Source organism: Amphiprion ocellaris, chromosome 21, assembly GCF_022539595.1.
Source record: "Amphiprion ocellaris isolate individual 3 ecotype Okinawa chromosome 21, ASM2253959v1, whole genome shotgun sequence".
Lineage (NCBI taxonomy): Eukaryota > Metazoa > Chordata > Actinopteri > Pomacentridae > Amphiprion > Amphiprion ocellaris.
In genome coordinates, this window is record NC_072786.1 from 23,745,092 (window position 1) to 23,767,951 (window position 22,860).

Genomic DNA, 22,860 nt, shown 5'->3' on the forward strand with positions numbered 1-22,860 from the left:
TTAAATTGCAAAAATGGCAATTAAAAATACCGGCAAAATTTGGAATACTCCATTAAAAATGGATAAGCTTGAATATAATGAAATAAAAATGCGAAAGCTTAAATTAAAAAATGTATACATCTATACTTTTCTGGCATTTTTGCCTTTATTTGGTAAGAAATGCATTCTATCTTCTTCCATCTAACCACTGACATTTCGTTTTGTTTTTTTATATGTGAACCGCAATTTCTGCTTTTCACTTTTAGTTTATCACTGCTGAACATTCTGCAAATCCATTAAATTGATAAATATTTATTACTATTGTATATACACTACTGGTCAAAAGTTTTAGAATGCCCCAATTTTTCCATTTTTTAAAAATTGAAATTCAAGTCCAAGGAATAGCTTGAAATGGTACAAAGGTAAGTGCTGAACTGCCAGAGGTTAAAAAAAAAAAGGTAAAGTTACCCAAAACTGAAAAATAATGTACATTTCAGAATTATACAAAAAGGCCCTTTTTCAGGGAACAAGAATTGGGTTATGACCTTAAAGCTGTTCTGCAGCAATGGAGGTTGATCAAGCCTTGAAAATTGGCGCTACCAAATCCTACAGGTGTCCCAACTTTTCTGGATTACTTACACCTGGAGGGGAGGAAAGCCAGGCCCGGCCCGTCCAGGTCAGTGAATCCTCTTGCAGGTGTTTGGACCAGCGATGGACTGGCTGGAGCAGAGGTATGGCTACGAGGCGTCCAAGCTTTCCACTAGGTTGTCATCCACCTGGATGTTTATGGCATCTCAGGTGGCGAGGTCTGGCTGACAGCAGGTGTTTCTTCCAGGAGACTCCAAGATGGAAAGGAGGTAGGAAACCAGGTGGAGGATCCAGGAGCAGAAGCAGGCAGAGGACGACACTAGTGATGTTAGGAGATGTGCCGAGGTTTCGAAGCGTGCGTCAAGTAATGGAGGGGGCGTGTCCACGAAGCGCGTATCGAGGCATGCTTCATTTAGGGGAGGAGCCAAAAATGATGACGTTCGAAGCCTCGCAAGCCGGTTGTACCGAGTGACTGGTTCAGGAAGTGGTTCGCAGGTTTGACGTGCGATTCAAAATATAAGGTGCAGCAAAACGCAATGGATTCCCGGTTCACATTTGTTGGCTTTTTACCTGCTGTATCTTTGCATTCAATCAGTTTGAGACTCTTTTTTTAATAGAGCCAACCAGAAAGAGAAGATTCTCCCCTGTCTGGGAACACTTTGACCTGATTTCTCCTAATAAAGTAGGCACATAACAAGTTACGTGTAATATGAATAACTGTGACAACACCACACATCGCTTGTTCTAATTTTTTTTTCAGGTATTTTAAAAGGTGAAGTGTCTGTTGTGTTCCAAGGAGCTAGAGAAATATTGTCCAAAAAAAAGAAGTCGCCTGAATCCCAGCACTGTGGAAAAATTGATGTTTTTGAATAAAAACAAATAAAATATTGTCCCTACTTTTGTTTTACAGGTTGTAACTGGTACCACATGCACAGTCACAAAACAACAAGTAGCAAAAACACAATAAATTTTATTTATATAGCCCTAATTACAATTAAAAACATCTAAGCACTTTACAGAAAGCCAGAACCTGACATCAATCAAGCAGTCAAGCTACAAATCTCAAATCTCTCTCCAATTCGTTTCCATTTCCCCCTGTTCCTGCTATCAGGAAAAGCAGACACTATATTAAGTATATTACTTGTTTATTGCCATTATCATTTAAGCACAATTCAAAGCTTCACATAGCAATGCTAGTGTGTCATTATAGGCACTCTGCCTGTTTTACTTTTATGTATCCAATTGATGGCGCAGTAGAGCAAATTAAGCACCATGAAGCTTCGAACCATGAGTGAACCAATTGGATGGAAAGCCTCAATGCTTCATGAAGCTTCATCTCGCCATCACTAGTCGACACTAAACAAAGAAAACAGGATTACTGAGAGTACAGAAAACAGAGGCGCAGACATGAACTGAGCAGAGCACTGACTGTTCATTGCTCACAGTCCCACGTCCAAGACAGAGCGGCGTCTGATTATAAGCAGAGTGGGAGCAGCTTGATTGCACGACTTCCACCTGCACACAATCACCCAATCATCAACTCAGAACACCTGCTGCAGCCTTCTATACCAACACACACCTCAGAGCAAGATAGAGAGTGTCGTGGTTTCTCTTAGACATCGAGGATGTGCAGATGTTGAAGAAAATGTCCGTTGACACTGACTTGCTTAACAATAAGTTTATTATAAAGAAGAACAGCATCAATGAGACAGAGAGACTGCCTGGGAGGATTCAGAGCCAATATGAACCTCCACGAACAATAACCGAAGGTCTATTTTATATGCTTTGGACAGGTATGAGGTCACAACATATGTTTCCTAATTAGAAGACATCTGGTCATAGAACAAGACCCTACAGATCAACCCCCTATCATTAAGACGCCCAAAGAGCCATTAGGGCCCCTGAGATCAATTATCATTTCCTGGACATAATGACTCCCAATCTAATCACAGCAATGACTTCCTTCAGCAGAAGAACACATTGTATTCTGACAAGCAACATCTCAGATCAGATACTACAAGAGAGAGCGAGAGAGGGAGAGAATAGAACCGGAGGAGGAGAGAGCACTGCCCCTGCCCACAGCCTCAGGCTGTGTTCATGACAGAACGACGGATTTGGATGAAACCAACCGGCAGGCGTTATCAAATTGAGGCAAATAGTGCTGAAATAAGTATGTTAAATAAGTAAATATCATTTGTATTTGTCAGCCAATCCATGAGTTGTTCTTATTAGTCAATCACAATATGTGATTTGATATGTCTAGCAGAAAGGGGAAAAGATTTAAACTGAAATAAAGTCAACCTCATACACTTTGAAGAAACCAAATGCTAGATATGTTAGAAATGTTTCTTAAATATAGCAACAAATTAGATTAAGACTAGACAATGTCTCTCTTATGCACTGTTTTGGGAAATCTGCATTTGTGTGATCTATGCTTATGTTCAGCCTGCCACAGTGATTACATTATCAATTCATCTAGAACAGATTCAGAGTCCAGATAATATTATTTATTGTCTTAGATTTGTGGTTTTATTTTTTGATGCTCATTATTTGAGACATTTCTTACAATAATTGTATAATTCCAATATTTGTATATTCTTAAGAATTAAGGATCTACTTATCATCTTAAAATTAAAAGACTAACTACATCAGATAATAATTTGTCCAAAAAGGTCATTATTGCGACAGGTGTACCTCTTACTCAGATATATTATACTAAAGCAATATTCATAGCATGTGGAGCAGCTGGACCAGAGATAGTCTCTGATTTACCTTTCTCTGTCTGAGCTCTGCATGCCTTCATTTCTTTCTCTCTCTGAACTCTTCCTCCTCCATCTCCTCTCTGGGATGCTCTTCCTCCTCTCTTCTTTTAGGCTGGGAAAAGCTGCCGGTGGTTTCCTTCCTCTTCATTGTTTACCGTCTCCTACAAGAATCACACTGACTGAACTATGTTTTTTCCTTTGATCATTTTCATGATTAACTATGATACAATCTTATGTGTACAATTTAAACCTTGAAAGAGATACTTAACATGTAAACATTTTTTCAGCTGTAAACTAAATGATATGACTGTACTATGATGAAACACATCAGTGTTGGTGTTATTGTGACCTTGACACGAAAATTATAAAAAAAAAAAAAAAAAAAAAAAAAAAACAGCATTAAACAAGCAGGATGTAGTTTTCAAACAGTGCATGAAAACCTGGTGTGACTGGGGGTTTGGTTACACTTTAATGTCATGTAAAGTCTTAGTGAATGTGTGATTTCTTTTGACTTACAGTCTGTTGTCAGAATCACAGGTTGCAATTACCAAAAAAACAAAAGAGAAAAACTTCCACAGACGATCCCCCACCATCCTTCTGTGGCTGTTCTCTAACATTAGCTAGCTACAGAAGTAAAAATTAGCAAGGCCCGGATTCACTGGAAACCGTGGCTCGTCTCGCAAGCAAACACTTTATGTGAATTTAGACACTATTAGCATTTAATACATTGTGAACAGTTATATTAGCATGAAGTCTAACCCAGTTTAACTAGTGTCTTACACACCGAAGTCCAGCTGTCATCCCCATGAGTGAGGTCTAAGAGCAGCTCCCTCATGGGGATCATGTCGTCTCGTATCTGTAGCAGCATAGACTGTACAGGAAGTGACGTCAACATGGTGCATTCAAAAGCACTCGGACATCGGAGTTTCACTCGTTATTCGTCTTTCCTGGACTGTCGCTCTTTACGGCCGGCCACAACCTTTCATATACATATTTTTGAATTAGATCGTTCAGAACTGGGGTGGCAGCCGGGGTGGCAAGGCATCTTCTAGGGGTGGCAGTTGCCACCCTATGCCACCCCAGTAGATCCGCCCCTGCCTCCAGAGCATTATTTTAAGAGTATTGTACTGCAGAAAGTGTTGGTATAAAAATGGCGAGGGAAATGCAGGATGAAAAGACTGGAAGAAGGTATTTTGGACTGACGAATTAAAATTCTAAATCTTTGGTTCATCACGCTGGATTTTTGTACACCATCGAGTAGGAGAAAGGATGGTTTCTCAGTGTGCCCTCTAGCTGTATATGGGAGTGGTTAGGAAGGTTTGTTGGATCGTCATGAGGTACTGGTGTTTATTGCTTAAGTTTGATCCTCGCTGCAGTGCTGCATGTGTTCACAAGCCTCTCATTCATGATCAAGGAAGTAAAGAAAAGAGGACAAACTTCAGTAAACAGCAACAAGATCAGCTGAATGGTGAACATAAACTTTTATCTGGCATTTCCCCCCTCGAAAGGGCGGGGATGCAGGTGGACAGGGCATAGTGGGGATGGGACAGGTAGTACCGGTTTTCATTGTTATCCAGTAGTGAGCAAGCCAGTGCCTGACCTGACAGGCAAAATCAACGGAATGGTGACGGTATAATTTCATCAGAGTTCATCGTGCCGTCTCCAGATGACATACTCCTCAGGTAAGACATATTATAGACAGGATTTCACTGATAGAAGGTGAATACTAAATGTTGACACTGATATTTTATGCAATTTTGCATCGTACTTCTCCATTTTCTTTACAGAGACATGCTGTACTTTGTAATCTACACTTCGTCTTTGCTCGGCAACTTGTATATTTTTGCCACTATTTCCTGTTTTGTTTTCAATTGATATTTTATGATTAAGAAATATGATATAACAATGAAACAATGCAGCACATTACATTTAAGTGCAACAGTTATTTTCAAAAGTCTGGGAGCAGCTCCGCTACAAGTAGAAGTGATTAGCTTTAAAATGTACTAAATTATAGTAGCAGAAGAAAAGTATGTGGTTCAGGGTTAGGGTTTTTAAAGATTTTAGCTATTTCATATAGTTTTTTTTTTTTTTACTAATTATTTTATACTTTTTGTTTCATTGTGAATCTGAAAAGTAACTATAATTGTATAAGAGGGAAAAGTACAATATTTTTGTGTAAAATGTTGTGGAGTACAAATGACATAAAATGAAATTACTTGAGTAAAATAGTTCATACTGAAAAGCACTTGAACAAGTAGTTCTTTGGTTTTTTTGTGCTGTGTGTGAGACCAGATAGCATACATGTCCGTCTGTTTTACTGCTGCAGTATCTGTACCTGCACACTAAAGCTGAACTCAGATTACATCAGATTGTTTGTCTAATGAAAATTTAAATATCCAGCTTTAACAGTGTTCTGAAAAACATGCCATTTCTACGGATTTACAAAGTAATTACTGGATGTGTTTTGTGACCCAAAGTCTTGTCCTAAACTGATCGCAAACATTACATCTGTCAATTTGTCAGCTGTCTGTTGTATCAAATGAACCTGAAACTCAGCATACAGGGTTGTTATTTGAATCCAGCACTGAGCGACTCAGCTGGACCAGTTTATCTATTTATCTGGCAAACATACGACATCTGATAACAGTGCAAATAGCAAATGGGTTTAGACTCCAAATCTACAGTTTCTAAAGGACTGTGGACAGTATCTAATGGAGGATATGCATTTCTTATGTAATAATACATCATCTCTTTTTAAAAACTTGATCATAAAAAGCTGGTTGATGTTGGTGTGGTTGACAAATTTGGATTGAGAATTTTTTTTAAATATAGAAGATCAATTAAGAAACATTGACAGCTCCAGTCATTTTTGTTTTTAGAAATGGCCTAACAGAACATTTCTGTCTGTTTAATATTTAACACACAGTCAGGTATTTGCATCAAAACCATCGTACTTTACATCTGTGTTGCTATAAACTATTTTTTTAAACCAAATGACAAGAACCTTTGAGTGAAGCTCAGCATTGACCACAAGTCTCTGCTGCATGTAAGAAGAATCAGTATGGATGTGTGCAACTCATTGCAAGAATAACTTTGCAGAAGGTGGTTTCATGGGGCAAGAGATAGTTTAAATAGATTCAAATATTTGCAACGGAAGAACATTAGGGATGTGAAACTGCACGGGGGCCTTGACAGATGTTTGATCAGCTAAAAGAATTTCCCGGCTGACAAATTTCGGTTGAAGTGATGTCGTGTTTTCGTGCCCCTTTTGTATTTACTTTTTAATCCAGACCCAGGTGAACCGGAGATGTCGACTGATCACCAATCATGACGCTCAGAGCTCGTAAAACGCTTTTTTCCTTGACTGTGATTGTCCTAATCTTTGTGCTGTGTTTCATACACAAATTGGACATAATAGAGGTAAGAACTTGTCTTTTTTTTTTTTTTTTTGGTGAATGTGGCTGCTGTTTGACATGTTCAAGATTACTGAAATGTTCTTCATAATGTTTGGCAACAACATGCAACTTTAGTGTCTAAACCAAATGACAAGAACCTTTGAGTGAAGCTCAGCATTGGCCACAAGTCTCTGCTGCATGTAAGAAGAATCAGTATGGATGTGTGCAACTCACTGCAAGAATAACTTTGCAGAAGGTGGTTTCATGGGGCAAGAGATAGTTTAAATAGATTCAAATATTTACAAAGGAAGAACATGTGACACTGCAAGGGGGCAAAGGACACTGACTTTGGTTGTGGCCTTGGTAGGTGTTTGATCAGTTAAAAGAATTTCCAGGATGGCAGAATTTCAGTTGAATAAATTGATGTCGTGTTTTTTGTGCCCCTTTTGTTTTAACTTTTTAATCCAGACCCAGATGAACCGGAGATGTCGACTGATCACCAATCATGACGCTCAGAGCTCGTAAAACGCAGGAGGTCACCACTTACCAGCCACAGTACGGTGCGGCACGGATCTTCTTTTTGTTGACTGTGATTGTCCTGATCTGTGTGCTGTGTTTCATACACATTGTGGAGGTAAGGACTTGGTTTTTTTTTTGTTTGTTTGTTTGTTTGTTTGTTTGGTTTTTTTTGGTGAATGTGGCTATTGCTCGATATGTTAAAGATTACTGAAATATTCTTCATAACGTTTGGCAAAAACATGCAACTTTACTGTTTTTAGGCTTTAGCAGGCTGCAGCAAAAGCTTGTCTAGGTTTTTTTTCTGTTTTTCTAACTGTCTCTAGAGCTGGGGCTAATGCATTACAAAGTAAGATATTACTGTATTTAAATTACATTTGTTTGTAATATGTTTGTGAAAATTCTCAGTCTTAAAGGTTGTGATATTCATAGGAGCTTCAGTAAAAATCAACTGGACTTCTCTTGTAGGTTTTTGAAGATGTTTCATCTCTAATCCAAGAGGCTTCTTTAGTTCTAATTGACTAATTGGGAGTTACAGAATTCATAGTCACTCCAGCTCACATGGCTCATTAGCAACCCAGGACTCACATGTCTCTGGGTGTGAATTGTTGTAAAATCATGTGGTCCACCAGTGACTGCAGTCATGGTGATGGGACATATCAGTTCACACAACAAAGGATGTGAATCTGCCAAGTCAGGAGTGACTCAAGATGTTAATGATGGTGAAACTTTCTGTAGAGAGACCTTATCTCTGTGTTATAGGTGTTTGATTAGGGATATTGCAAACCCCCTCCTCTATTTACAGATAGCTGTTCCAATTTAACATAGATGGCTTCCTTTACTTCTCTCTCAAACGATCTCTCCTCTCTGTCCAAAATGTGGACATTGCTGTCCTCAAAGGAATGTCCTTTTTCCTTCACATGAAGGTGGACTACTGAGTCTTGTCCTGAGGAGTTGCTCTCCTGTTGGGTCATGCACTTATGAAGCTGTTGTTTAGTCTCTCCTATATACAAGAGTGCACAGACTTGTAAACAGAAGGAGGGGGATTGTGACACCATTTATCAAACACCTATAACATAGTGATAACATTTCTCCCCAGAAAGTTTCTCCATGTCACTCCTGACTTGGCAGATTCAAATCCTTTGTTGTGTAAACTGGCACCTCCACTACCATGATTGTTGTTATTGTTGGTGGACTTCCTGGTGTCACAACAATTTCCACCTGGGGTCCATTTCACAAAGCAGGTTTAGTGAAAACTCTGAGTCTGTTAACCCTGAAATGAGGGAAACTCTGAGTTTTCCATTTCAAAAAGGGAGGTAACTCAAACCAGAGAAAGAGGGGTGACTCTAGCCTGTTTCACAGAGAGAGGTAACTTAAGCTCTCGGTCAGTTACCGTAGTAACAGAGTCTATGAACCTACCCTGGTCGGGACCAGGTTTTTCTCAATGAACCTTGAGTTCAGCACACACGCCCTCTTTCAGCCACACGCTATTTGATTCCCTCATTCATTCATTCATTCAGTCAGCAGGAGTTTTGGCGTAGTCTAGTTCTGCCGTCTTTAAAAATGTCATGTCCTTTTATGAATGATCCAGTGGATGAAGGAGCAGCATTACTGCACAGAGAATTAAATATTTGTTGGGAGATTGTTATCAGACCGCGCATAGATGTTCTTGCATTTCTGGACAATTATCTTTTTGAGCGGTACCATTTCACGTTACAGTCCATAATCTACATACAACCTAATCTGTCCTTACATTTACAACATTACCAACCGCAGTCATGCTCTCACATCCCAGCAGATATTGTGTGTTGCGCTGCGGTTATCCGCATGAGAACCTCCATGAGATTATTAGGTCTTACCTGTTTGAACAATGCTTTTTTATTTCATCGTAAACTGCTGCCACGTGCGCTTCTTAACCACGGGATTACACCTAAATGAAACGGCTTAATACGCTACTATTCAAACAGTTTTCCCTTGTAATATTATTGTGATTGCAAAGGACTACATTTAAACTTAGGCATTGACCCAGGCAGCAATGTTCTCCCACGCCGTCTCCCTCTCTTTTGCAGCTGCAGCGGTGTTGCACTTCTTTCTAAAAACGTGTTCAAACTCGCCATATGAGCGCATTAAGAATTCCAATTCAAGTGGGGTGAAAAATGCAGCCCTCCTCTTCCCCGTTGCCATGGTGACTCGTCGAATTGTGGCTCCATTGATGCTGGTTTTTTATAGTTGTGGTGCATGTGCTTAACTCCGGGTGAAACTGCTCTGAGTTGATTAAGCCAACTCAAATCAGCTGTTCTGGAACTGGAAACTCAGAGTTTCCTATCTCAGAGTAGATCAACTCAGAGTTCAGGGTTACATTCAGAGTTTGTTGAACCTGTTTTGTGAAATAGACCCCTGGAGACATGTGAGTCTGTGTTGTTAATGGGAGATCAGCCATGTGAGCTAAAGTGACTATACATTCTGTAAGTCCCCATTAGTCAATTAGAACTAAAGAAGATTCTTGGATGTAAGTAAAATATCTTCAAGAACCTACAAGAGAAGTCACAGTTGATTTTTACTGAAGCGATTGTCTGTAATGCAATACAACGATGTGTTACTATTCCTAAACTTAGGAATCACATTATAGTTGAAGTATAGCCTGCTGCTATTTCTGCCTTGATTGTCATGCAACTCAGTCTTGTCCTTATCACATTTTTTTCTGAAATTTTATCATTTAATTGAACACTTTCATATAGTTATTATAGTTGGGCAATAACACAAGAGTAACTTAACAGCTAGTATAAGAAATTACTGTCTGTGGGGATCAAAAAGATAAAGTAATGTTTTGGAGTTACATGTTTACTACTTATTTGCTGCATGTGGCTCAATGCTGCATTCAAGGGCAACTAGGAAGTCAGAATTTCCCATTTCTGACTAGGAAAATCAAGGAAAATGCCATCACAAGTCACATTTCCTACTTGGTAATATGGGTAGAGTTTCTCAATTTTGACCTCAGCATTTGACATGATTCCCACAAAATTACAGTGTATACAGTAAACAGTAAATAAACCTAGCTTCTCTACTGTTTATAAGTTTCATATCTAAATATATAAAACATGAGAAAACGTACCTTTTTTTTGTACTTTGTGCATCGAACCAAGGTGAAGAATGACCCAAGTCCAACTTCTCATGTCTGAGGATCATCAAATGCAGCATTAGACAGTGTTGCCTTTGATCAGCATCTAAATCACACCATCAGTGCCAATTAGCGTCAAGATGATGATACAAGTCAAAATTATAAGAGTTTTGGTGAACAAGACCTTGAAACACACAAACCCTTTGATGTGGAGGATTAGGATTGGGATTAGGGTTAGATTTTGGCAGACATATTGATAACCTTTCAGCTCCTGTTGTTTTGCCCATGTATAAGGCGGCAAGAAAACCAAAAAATAAAGCTCTTTTCATCTCCCTGAAATCTCTCATTTTGTACATCACTCTGTTCTAAAGAGCACAAAAGACTATTCTGGCCTTCTTTTTGTTTGAAGCATCTTTGTCACCATCTCTCTCTTGATCTTTTACCAGTTTCAGAAAAAGGAAAACCTCACCATCATCCCTCCAAGAGTGGTGCCAAAGAAACATCATGATGTCTGTACTGTCCAGCCACTGTCCCCTAAAGAGGACCTTGAAGAAAAACTCCTACTAGAATCCATTGCTTGGCCAGAAACTCCACCTTTGCCGACTCCTCTTTCCATGAATGAAACCAGTTATCCGGCTAAGAGCACCTTCACCATTCTTCCACAGACTGGAGGAGGGCAGTGGCATGTAGGGGACAAGCTGAAGGTGCTGATCAAAATGTGTGACTTCCAAGGCCATTCTAAGAAGTCTGGAGGAGACGTCTTATTCGCTCGGCTGCACAACCCGACTCTTGGTGCAGGTGTTGCTGGGAAAGTGGAGGATCATCTCAATGGCTCCTACTCTGCTGTTTTCTCTTTACTCTGGGAAGGAAGCGCATGGGTTGAGGTGATAATAAAATTTCCCATGTTAAATGGGGGTTTTAAATTCTGTTAGTCTATCTTCCAATTGACTGATAGCAAAGAGTGACAGATTCACCACTTGGAATTCTAAATGCTAAAATTGGCCTGTGCTCTGGTGGTAGCATCCCATTGGTAAAAGAAACATACAGTGGATCTGACTGTTGTGATGTAAACTGTAACTCAATAAACTGACATGAATTAAAATACTTTTTGGTCCTGGAAGTAATGCTAGTCTACTACTGTAGGTATATTTGTTAGCTGGACATGCAACATTTGCATGATGACAATCAGACAGTTAATTCATTCCACCTTTACTCTAAGTTTTTGATTTTATACTCAGCAGACCATCCGTCAAATATGTGAATTGTGATTGGACTAATTGGGTGTTTGTGGTTTTGGGATGAGATTTAGCAAACAGACTATTCTCCATCCATGTGTTGAAATCTGCTGCCCAAAAAAAAAGAACAAGCATCTCACAGTTTTGCAACCTTATTCCTAATATGTTTTGTGCAGTGGACCAATGGAGTTGTTTAATCTGTGATACATCAACTTTATGCCAGGAACAGGGGTTGTAGCTTCAAGTAATTCTTGAAGTTAAATCAAGTTCTGTTCTCTGTCCTATCAGGTGACACTGGTTCACCCCAGTGAGGCCGTCACGGTGCTACGTAGGTTGAACAGTGAACAGCCTGACAGGGTTATCTTCCAGAGCCTCTTCTACTCAGGCTCCATCTCTGAAACTACCATCTGTAACGTATTCCTGCGTTCGACTGAGCAGCCGCTGTGCAACTACACTGACCTCCATACAGGTGAACCTTGGTTCTGCTTCAAGCCAAAGAATCTGAACTGTGATACCAGGATCAACCACTCCAAGAGAGAAGTCAAACAAAACCTCAAGGCCAATGAGGAGAAACTTTTTCAGCTGTGAGTAACTTATGTTTATGTCTTTTGAGGGAAATTTCTGGAGTTATTAATGCAGTAAAACATGTCATAAATCCTAAAAATTAAGATCACCACTCTGAATTACACTACAATTTCTATTTATTTTGGATACCATCCTTCCATAAACCAACAGATGCACAGTAGATTTGTTAAAGCTCCCTTAGCGAGTTTTTACATCCAGCAAACATGGAGGAACACCGATATTCATTTGTAGTTGTGTTAATGGTTGCCTGGCAACTACAAGTCTGCTGTTCACAGTTTTTTTCTTTGGTTTGCTCTCCATCGACGCTAAAGGGAATTATCCGGTTCTTTAGCTGCAACATGGTCCAGTATGTTCACCAGCTAGATCATAACTTCACCAGCTGTTTATTAGTCTGTAGTGTTTACTCAGAGCTTTGTCTGCTGAAAACAACTGGCTTCTATGTCAAATAAATGATGCTGAGGAGTGGTGAAACTGAACTGAAACTGCAAATTTAAGCATCATAAGTGTAACAATTAGTGTAAAGACACTAAAATGCCCATCTGTCACATTACACACACTCATTGTGTACAGGAAAACATTATATAGTGCAGCTTTAACTTCCTAGTAGATTTTTCTAGGTTTAACCTCAAAATGCTTTCCAGTTTTTGCTTGTGTGTGTTTAAGATTTTATTATGTATGCTTTGCTTCAGCGGTGTCAACATGAAAGTGTCAATTCCAGCTTCAGGACCTGCTAGTGTCACTGTGTTGCCAAGACCGAAAGGTAAAGGATCTTCTTATTACTACAACCACCATAGCCTAATAATGACAGTAAATGAAAACTAAACATCTGCAAAACATTTGTTCAGACCAGTTGGAGAAGTGCGAAATGCAACAAGTATTGATATCATGAACCCCGCACATAAAAATGTCTAGGGCGAAAATCAAATTCAACATATTGAATATGTATTGAATACGTTAAGTATTTGACTTACACTGACATGGAAAATTGAGGGGGCTATTGTTCAGTAACTTTCCAGCAATATATTTTACAAATTATTTAGCAGGAGGATACCACTTGACTCCAAATGTCTACTCAGCTGTGATGCTTACTCTGCTACTTGTGCTGCAAAGAATTAAAGAAAGAAAGAAGCTGCAATGAAGTTATGCTGCTAACAAGTCTTTTTGTCATAGGACTCAACTGTTGTTTCAAAACTATTAAACACAACAGTGTCAAGAAAAATAACCATTACACATACAGTAAAACAAAATAAGGAAAATAAGTTCATGAATTAACAGCTTTAAATATTGAAGTTAAGGCTATACTGTGTTAATTACAGTGTCAATTTACCTGAATACTTTTAACATTAAGGATTAAAACTCTACAAAAATTATATAAAATACAACTTTACTTGACAAAAATAAATATTTAAGGGTCAAACTCTTTGGTGTTTTTAATTATGTAGATTAACCAGACTAAAGTAGAACTAAAGTTGACCATGACCGTTAAACATCTACATTAAATGTTAATGTATGAATGAGTGTCTCTGTTGTACTGAGTGACATGTACTTTTATCACAATGAACATGGACTACTAATCAGTGGTGTACAAGTTGTGTACTAATCTGTGGCCGAACGTAGACAAACAAAAACAAATCCACTCTACACTGCCTCTGTTACGGGGGGAAATAGGAAAGGGCTTCATTAAACAAAACAAGAGCAAAGACAATACAAAAAGGGAAATCGGATTGAGGGGGAAACCAAACCAAACTCTCTCCAAAAATTCACAACTAACAAAAAGGTGGAAACCTACAGAAACTCACACAGAATTAACTAAACTACCAAAAGGGGTACTCATGAGAATTGGGAACTGAAAACAAAGGGGAAAGGCAGGCTTGGGAAATAGAGGAGCTGACTGGAGACAAGACAGGAACAACAGGCTGGAGACAGAAACGGGGCTGGCAGTAATCTGGGAGAAGAACTGAGTCCAAGTGGGGATGTGCAGTCTATGGTCCAGCAAGGAGCGAATGACTGAACTGGGCTTGTATATCATGAAGCGGGCTTAGGAACAAATGAGTGGAGTGAGCCGATTGCCTCAGCTGACTTACATCCCAGCAATCAGCAGTGCAGGTAGCGAAAGCAGGAGGGTGAGTGAAAAACAGAGATGCACACAGGAGACAGAGACATGACAGACAGAGGGAGCCAAAGGGACAGACAGGTCAAGACAGACACACAGAAGTAGAGACAACAGGAGGAAGAAGGAGAGAAAAGGAGGGAGAAGGAGGAGAACAGGGGCTGGAGCAGGGACCATAACAGCCTCCACAAAAAACAGTCTTCTTTAAAAAAAAGTTTTAAGACTACATGTCTGTGATGCATTTATGTGTTATTGTCCTGACAAATATGTTCATGCAAGGACATCCTGGGTAGATGGGTGTTTATTGTGAACAGGTGGGGGCAATGAGGGTAGAAAACTGAGTCCACAAAGACCTCAAAGAGAAGTGTTTACGAGGGTCTCCACTGGTAATAAACTGATTTGGAACTTTTCAAGGGATTTATCAACAAAGTTATTCTTATCTTTCCCTCCTCTCAGGTCAAGCAGTGGTGAACAGCAGCAATATGGAGTCTGGACTCTCTGGCTATTACTACAAGGATGAATGGCAAACACTAAGTGGCACCAAGGTTCAGCAGTTCAACACCCCCTCAGCCGTCACTCAATGTCTGAAAGGCAAAGTGGTCCACCTGTATGGAGACTCCACCATCAGGCAGTGGTTTGAGTACTTCAATGGAGCACTACCAGGTAGTTGCCTCTCAGAGTCTGAAGGAAATAGACTCATTTACTTCACACTGAAGCTGTTTCCTCTGTAATACTTTTAGATCTCAAGGAGTTTGACCTGCACAGCCATAAACAAAATGGACCTTTCATGGCCATGGACATTCCAAACAACATCCTGATGACGTTTCGCTGCCATGGTCCTCCTTTCCGTTGTCACCCTGTCCCAATCAGCGAGTTGCGTTACATTGCCAATGAACTAGACAATGTAATCGGAGGCACCAACACTGTCGTGATCTTTGGCATCTGGGCACACTTTGGCAGTTACCCAATGGAGGTCTACATCCGGCGGTTGCAGACCATCCGCAGGGCGGTGATACGCCTGCTGAACAGATCTCCAGGTACAGTGGTCATCATCCGGACAGCAAACCCCAAAGCTTTGACGCTCTTTGAGAGTCTGGCCAACAGTGACTGGTACTCATTGCAGAATGACAAAGTACTCAGGGCCATATTTAAAGGATTGAATGTTCATCTGGTGGATGCCTGGGAGATGGTCCTGGCCCACCACTTACCTCACAACCTCCACCCACAACCTCCCATTATTAAGAATATGATCAATGTTCTCTTGTCCTACATTTGCCCTATAAAGAGTGACTAGATGTTGTCTTCAGCAATCCATGCACAGAAAAGACTAACTACAATTAGTTATTCCTCCACCAAGGAATGTGGTGGAGTTATGTGACGATCCGTGTATGTTTGTTCATCTGTTAGGTTGTTAGGCTGTTTGTCTGTCTGTTTGTCTGTCTGTGCAAAACATTACTCAAAAACAGAAAAATGAATTTGGATGAAATTTTCAGGGAAGGTCAGAAATGACACAAGGACCACTGTAACTATGACAACAAGTTAACGCCACGTCAGCTGCCTACTGACGATTACATGATTGCGATCTTACTACAAATCCACAGCCGTGGACTTATTGGGACTTATCCATCGGAAATCATACAGTGACTGAGCAGCCTTGGTGAGTACTGCGCTGTCTGAGTGCTTTCCTTGTTAGACCATTTCCCTTTGTGGCCATGTACATTTGCAGCAGATCTGACACAAGAAAACAAGTGCAGTTGTTTCTGATTTTATGCCATTTTTATCAAACAGCTTTTGTGTATTATGCATGCAAAAACATAGAGAAACAGATCAAGTACAGAGGACAGAAAGGCATTTTAGCTTGTTTTTAAGGTTCTCCAGGTTGGAGAATAAAGCTAACTTAACACATATATCCTCATGTTTGGGATTCCAGGAGATGCTGGAACTCTGTAGCCAGTACAGAGACAGATCATATTCCCATGAAGTTTCATACATAATCCCAGTCTATGAAACAGACTTACAGTCACTCATCTGGGAGCTAACTTCCACCTCTAAGAAACTCGACTGGTCTTCTCGTCTCTTGTCTCGTCTTGCTTCAAGGTGATTGTAGTTTGCGACAGTATTTTTTTAAAGTGCTATTAGTGTTGTGATTTCTGGAGACAGCTTATGGTACAAATATAGTTTTACCTCCAGGGAGATTCAGTTTCTGGTTTTGACCATTTATTGGTTCATCTTGTCTGTGGGATTTACTGCTCTAGGCCTAACTTAGCATGTTTGATCATGGGTACATTTTATCTTATGTACTGTAGTATATGTGCATTATTTAAATGTAGTAGGATTTTGATATCCCTTCTTGCATACATGAGACACCTAAGACACTGTGGGATGGTCAAATGAGTGAGGGCATCCTCTGGGTTATCAAGTGGGCGCCCTCCTTCATCTGCGTTTCGCTGATAGGCCCACAATACCTCCAGAGGGTTCAGCAGTGAATCCCAGCATCCCAGGTTCACCCCCTAGATGCCATCTACTCACCTGAAGGCCCAAGTGGAGTCCTTTCTCTTCATCCATAGCCACTGACTTCCCTTTTCAGCAGCTCTGAAGAGGTCCTTGATCACCTGCTGGTGGGCCTTCCCGTGTACTCCCATCTCCCGGAGAAGCCTGGATGTTGAGGTGACTCCAAATCCTCTGCAGCCTGCCTGACTGGTTGGACCCTCACCTTCCAGCCTTGCTGTTTTGCATCGGCAGCAATCTCTGTATACCTCAGCTTCTTGCACTCATAGTCCTCCTCTACTGAGCTCTCCCAGGGCACTGCGAGCTTGATGATGTAGACATGCCTAAGCAAAGCTAACCATAGCACCAGGTCTGGTCGCAGGTTGGTGGATGCGATCTCAGTTGTGAAGCAGAGCTTTTGGTCCAGGTCTACTAGCATTCTCCAATCACAAGACCCTCTCAAATGCCCAGGATCTGGGCAGCAAAGAGGGTCCCACCCAAGAGGACCCTCACCCTCCCAGACAAATGTTGTTTCTTGCCATTGGGTCGACGTGGGTGGAAGGGCGTTAACACTCATGCGCTGTGTCTCCAGCACTAGTGCCAGACACTTCAGCACCTGGTTGTGCCGCCAGGTGTAACAGCCTTGAGCAAGGCTGGTCTTGCAGCCCACTGAGATGTGTTTGAGTGTAGCTGGAGTTGAATGTGTTGTATAACTTCAGGAAACAACAGAAACAAGGAGTCTTTTTTCTATTCATAAGGTTTGAACAACTTTAGTATGAAGCTCATGAGAATTTTGATGCAATACTATTAAATTAATAGTAATTTAAACAGGATACTGTGTTAGACAGAATGATGCATATTGTACAAAATGTTAACTAGCTTACATTTTTGGTTGTGAGTTGATCAGTGGAGAAATGAGCTTTTAGTTGTTCTTTTCTGCTTGTGTTTTTGTACATGCTCAAAATCTATATTAAAAACCAAAGTACAACAACTGTATGAAATGGGGATGATTTTCATAAAGGTTCTTATGCCACATGAACTCTGAACTGTCTTATCAACCAAGTTATGATTTTGTAATAAGTACTATTTGGGTGAACTAAACCTTTAAAATCTTAAGTAGGATATGAAATAGTATTTTGTGTGGAATACTCGGTGTGGTCCTGAAAGTACAGCCTCCTGCTCTGTAGACAAAATTACTGGAGCCAAAATAAAAGTGGAATACTCCTTGAATAACCATTTTAAATTCTACATATATTTTGAGTGAAATCATCCTTTAAAATCCTAAGCTATGCATGTAAATCGTAAATTATGCACTTTAGTGATCATTTATTGTGGTAGCTGTCTTTAAAAAATGCTCCAAATGTGCAGCTGTAGCAGAAGCCCTCTTAGTGCAGCCCTGTGAGTGCAGCCTCTGGGTCTGCAGACACATACTATTGAAGTACGATCCTCTTTTCTGGAGGTTTTCCGACAAGATCCAACTCCAGAGGTGTCCTGCAAAGAACTCCATCTCTGTCATTCTTTTATATGCTTTACTGACATCATGTTTACATCATGTTCTCCAGCTTTCTCCCACAGTCCAACAACATGCTGAAATTAATTGGTGATTCTAAATTGTCCATAGCTGTGAATGAGTGTGATTGTTTGTCTCTATGTGTGATAGACTGGTGATCTGTCCAGAGTGTCCAATGCATTCAACCTAAGTCAGCTGGGATAGACTCCAACCCCCCATGACACGACACTAATGAGGACGAATCATTGTACAGATAATGGATGGTTAGTCTGTGTCAAGTGAAACTGCCTCAGGACAAAATGAATTCCAGTGTCACATCGTCTTGTATTGCACTGTACCTTTTGAAAAATGAAGCTTGATTTTCTGTCTGTCCAATCAGTTTTATTTTCACTCTTTGTTCACTCTTTAAGTTTCCTTCCTTTTTGCACCTTTGAACCACCTCCGTTACTCCCCTCACTTTACAGTCACATAGAACATTGTCTGCCTGTTAACTCTTCCTCTTTTCTAGATAGTGAGTTTTTATTGCATTGTGGGCCAACAGATTTTTGGACAGTTTCTGGATTTTGCTCTTTTGCTCCCTGCCTGCTCTGGTGGTCTCTTTGACTACTTGCCTTTGTTAGACCGCTGCTGTTTTTTTCATTGTTTGTTTTGTTTTATCAAACTTTGGATTTTGGACCCAGTGTTTGGTCTGATTTACATTCCTGGTGGCAGCCAGCATGGATGGGGATACTTGGTGTGAACCGTAGTCTTTCGCAACAGGTGACAAGTGAGAAAACTCAAGGAGCCACAGTAGAGAAGCAGTAAGAAAAAAGCAGAAGAAGGAAAGAAAATATTGTATGTTTTGTTGTCAATTGATATTTTATGGTTAAGAAATATGATATAGCAATTAAACAATGCAGCACATTCCATTTAAGTGAAAACGTTATTTTAAAAAGTCCTGGAGCAGTTCTGCTACAAGTCAAAGTAATTAGCTTTAAAAAGTATTAAATTATAGTAGCAGAAAAAAAAGTATGTGGTTCAGGGTTAGGGTTTTTACAGATTTTAGCTACTTTAGATGCTTTTTACTAATTATTTTATACTTTTTGTTTCAGTGTGAATCTGAAAAGTAACTATAATTGTATAGAGGGAAAAGTACAATATTTTTGTGTAAAATGTTGTGGAGTACAAGTGACATAAAATGAAATTACTTGAGTAAAATAGTTCATACTGAAAAGCACTTGAACAAGTAGTTCTTTGGTTTTTTTGTGCTGTGTGTGAGACCAGATAGCATACATGTCCGTCTGTTTTACTGCTGCAGTATCTGTACCTGCACACTAAAGCTGAACTCAGATTACATCAGATTGTTTGTCTAATGAAAATTTAAATATCCAGCTTTAACAGTGTTCTGAAAAAAATGCCATTTCTACGGATTTACAAAGTAATTACTGGATGTGTTTTGTGACCCAAAGTCTTGTCCTAAACTGATCGCAAACATTACATCTGTCAATTTGTCAGCTGTCTGTTGTATCAAATGAACCTGAAACTCAGCATACAGGGTTGTTATTTGAATCCAGCACTGAGCGACTCAGCTGGACCAGTTTATCTATTTATCTGGCAAACATACGACATCTGATAACAGTGCAAATAGCAAATGGGTTTAGACTCCAAATCTACAGTTTCTAAAGGACTGTGGACAGTATCTAACGGAGGATATGCATTTCTTATGTAATAATACATCATCTCTTTTTAAAAACTTGATCATAAAAAGCTGGTTGATGTTGGTGTGGTTGACAAATTTGGATTGAGAATTTTTTTTTTAAAATGCAGAAGATCAATTAAGAAACATTGACAGCTCCAGTCATTTTTGTTTTTAGAAATGGCCTAACAGAACATTTCTATCTGTTTAATATTTAACACACAGTCAGGTATTTGCATCAAAACCATCGTACTTTACATCTGTGTTGCTATAAACAATTTTTTTAAACCAAAGGACAAGAACCTTTGAGTGAAGCTCTGCAAGTCTCTATGAAACTAATCAGCTAGCTAGACTGCAAGATTCTCTTAAGGACATAAAGACCCGGATGACCTATAATTTCTTACTACTAAATTCAGACAAGACTGAAGTCATTGTATTTGGCCCCAGACATCTTAGAGAATTGCTTTCAAAGCATATAGCTACTCTGGATGGCATTACATTGGCCTCCAGTACTACTGTGAGGAACCTCGGTGTTATCTTTGACCAGGACATGTCCTTTAACTCGCACATAAAACAAATCTGTAGGACTTCCTTTTTCCACCTGAGAAATATTGTGAAAATCAGGAACATCCTGTCTCAGAGTGATGCAGAAAAACTAGTCCATGCATTTGTTACTTCTAGGCTTGACTACTGTAATTCCTTATTATCAGGTTGTCCCAATAGCTCTCTGAAACATCTACAGCTGATCCAAAACGCTGCAGCCAGAGTACTGACGGGAGTTAGCAAGAGAGATCATATTTCTCCTATATTGGTTTCTCTTCATTGGCTTCCTGTTAAATCTAGAATAGAATTCAAAATCCTTCTTCTGACATATAAAGCTCTTAACAACCAATCTCCATCATATCTTAAAGACCTGATAGTACCATATTATCCTAGCAGAACTCTTCGCTCTCAGACTGCAGGCTTACTTGTTGTTCCTAGAATCTCTAAAAGTAGAATGGGAGGCAGAGCCTTCAGTTATCAGGCGCCTCTCCTGTGGAACCAGCTCCCAGTTTGGGTTCGGGAGGCGGACACCCTCTCTATTTTTAAGACCAGGCTTAAAACCTTCCTTTTCGACAAAGCTTATAGTTAGGGCTGACTGGGGGACCCTGACGGGGTATGCTGGTGTTTTCATTTGCACAACTGACTTCCCCTCTTGACGTCCCTTAGTTCTGCCCCTAGTTATGCTGCTATAGGCCTAGACTGCTGGGGAACCTCTCTTGATGCACTGAGCCCTTCTCTAACTACCTATGTATTTACTACATATACCATTATTGCATTACATTCACTCTGTTTCTTTCTGTGTCCTTTCTCCGAGTGTCCCTGGTCCCAGAGCTGGATGCTGGATGCTTCAGATGTGTGGCTGTGTTTTATGGTCCTTGTGTCCCACCCCCCACCTCTCTATCTCTACCCCTCTATCTCTACCTTTCTACCTCTTCTGTCCCTCTCAACCCGCCCGGCCAGCAGGCAGATGGTTCCCCCCACATTAGAGCCGGGTTCTGCTCGAGGTTTTTTTCCCTGTTAAAAGGGTGTTTTCCTTGCCACTGTCGCCTTTTGGCTTGCTCTGGGGGTCAGGCATATGGGTTCTGTAAAGCGTCTCGAGACAATTTGACTGTAATTGGCGCTATATAAATAAAATTGAATTGAAAATTGAATTGAACTGAGAGCTCTCAGCAGTTTTCTACCCATTTAAGAACAGGACAAACCGAACAAGCTGTTGTATCGATTTGTCCACGATTTCCTCTCATGTGTCCATTTTAAGGAGTTTGCAGTCAACCAAGGCCGACTCAGAATCACTCCCACCGGGAAGATCTGTGAAGGAAGGTCCACCCGGCTGGTCCAGAAGCTCCGGTCCAGCAGAGCAGCGTCAGGATGGAGACGTAACCGGGTGAGTTAACTAGAGAGGCGACACATTCACATAGAAAATCCAACAATTCCTTCTGTTTTTACAGTTTGTGACTCTGGTAAATGGTGTCATTTTTCAAAGCTGGTGGGTTTTGGGCTTCACAGATTGAACCTAAATGCTTTTCTTAAACAAACTGCTGAGCTGCTGCACAGTGAAATGTTTGAGTGGAGCTCAGGATGAAAGCATCAGAGCTGTTTTACATGTTTTTATGTTCAGCTAATATCATTTCCTCTGGACAATGTTTGTGGTGTTAGAAGTGGACGTTTGTAGGGAGTTTTCAGTTGTAATACTTAAATGCATAAATATTTGCAGTGGTGGTTTCACTGCAAGCATCTACTGATGTCACCAGTGAAGTAAATAAAAACAGCATTTGTTGAACTTTACGCCTCTCAGTGTCTGCAGTTAGTTTAGCTGAATCAATGCAAAGATATTTCTATTTTTCTACATGACAGGAATGTCAGTGAAATCCAAATGCTAAGAATAAACAAGTGATCTGCCTGGTCACAGATCCCACTTTAATCCAAAATAAAGACTTTGCAAGGAAATGAACTTGAAATATGAGCCACCAGTAAAAGTTGTGATCAGACAGAAGGGCCTGTATTTTATCTTTGGAGAAGTTTAACATGTAAGTTTGTGCAGCTGATCAGTGGTGAGGCCTGTGGATGACTGGAGATGTGTGTGGACACTTAGACGAAGCAGCAAATGTGTTGAAAATGAGTTGTCTTCTCAGAGTCTTGAAGATGTTTTGTCAGAGCTAAGAAAGAAGTAAGAGATCCTGCAGGTGATTGTTGAGTGGTGTTGAGGAATTTGAATGTAGAGGAATAGCAAAGAGATTTTGAAGATATTTAAGCCATAAGTTGTATTTTATTTGTTTGCTGTTCTCTCCCATTTGTAGTGAAGAGAAGTGATTTGACATGAAGAATGTGATTTGTGTGGCTTTGACATTGTGTTAAAA

At 40.1% G+C, this 22,860-nt stretch overlaps 1 protein-coding gene across 4 annotated transcripts; it reads left to right on the forward strand.

Moving 5' to 3' along the window:
• The first annotated feature begins 4,601 nt into the window (after positions 1-4,601).
• Positions 4,602-21,887, forward strand: LOC118471493 (NXPE family member 3-like). Of its 4 annotated transcripts, XM_055006345.1 has the most exons (9): positions 4,602-5,011; positions 6,620-6,749; positions 7,193-7,358; positions 10,805-11,242; positions 11,882-12,177; positions 12,868-12,938; positions 14,745-14,951; positions 15,029-15,325; positions 21,762-21,887. In XM_055006345.1, the coding sequence occupies exons 3-9, from the start codon at positions 7,230-7,232 to the stop codon at positions 21,815-21,817; spliced, it is 1,494 nt and encodes a 497-aa protein (XP_054862320.1). In that variant the 5' UTR covers positions 4,602-5,011; positions 6,620-6,749; positions 7,193-7,229; the 3' UTR covers positions 21,818-21,887. The 4 variants fall into 4 exon arrangements, with proteins under 4 accessions (XP_054862320.1, XP_035812319.1, XP_035812318.1 ...); XM_035956425.2 differs by lacking the exon at positions 21,762-21,887 and having other exon boundaries at positions 4,636-5,011; positions 15,029-18,023; XM_035956426.2 differs by lacking the exons at positions 6,620-6,749; positions 21,762-21,887 and having other exon boundaries at positions 4,619-5,011; positions 15,029-18,023.
• The last annotated feature ends 973 nt before the right edge of the window (positions 21,888-22,860 follow it).

Coding starts and splice junctions, on each gene's coding strand:
- LOC118471493 (XM_035956426.2), top strand. CDS start 7,230: ATGACGCTCAGAGCTCGTAAAACGCAGGAGGTCACCACTTACCAGCCA. Junction 7,359..10,804: donor GTTTCATACACATTGTGGAG/GTAAGGACTTGG, acceptor ATCTTTTACCAG/TTTCAGAAAAAGGAAAACCT. Junction 11,243..11,881: donor AAGGAAGCGCATGGGTTGAG/GTGATAATAAAA, acceptor CTGTCCTATCAG/GTGACACTGGTTCACCCCAG.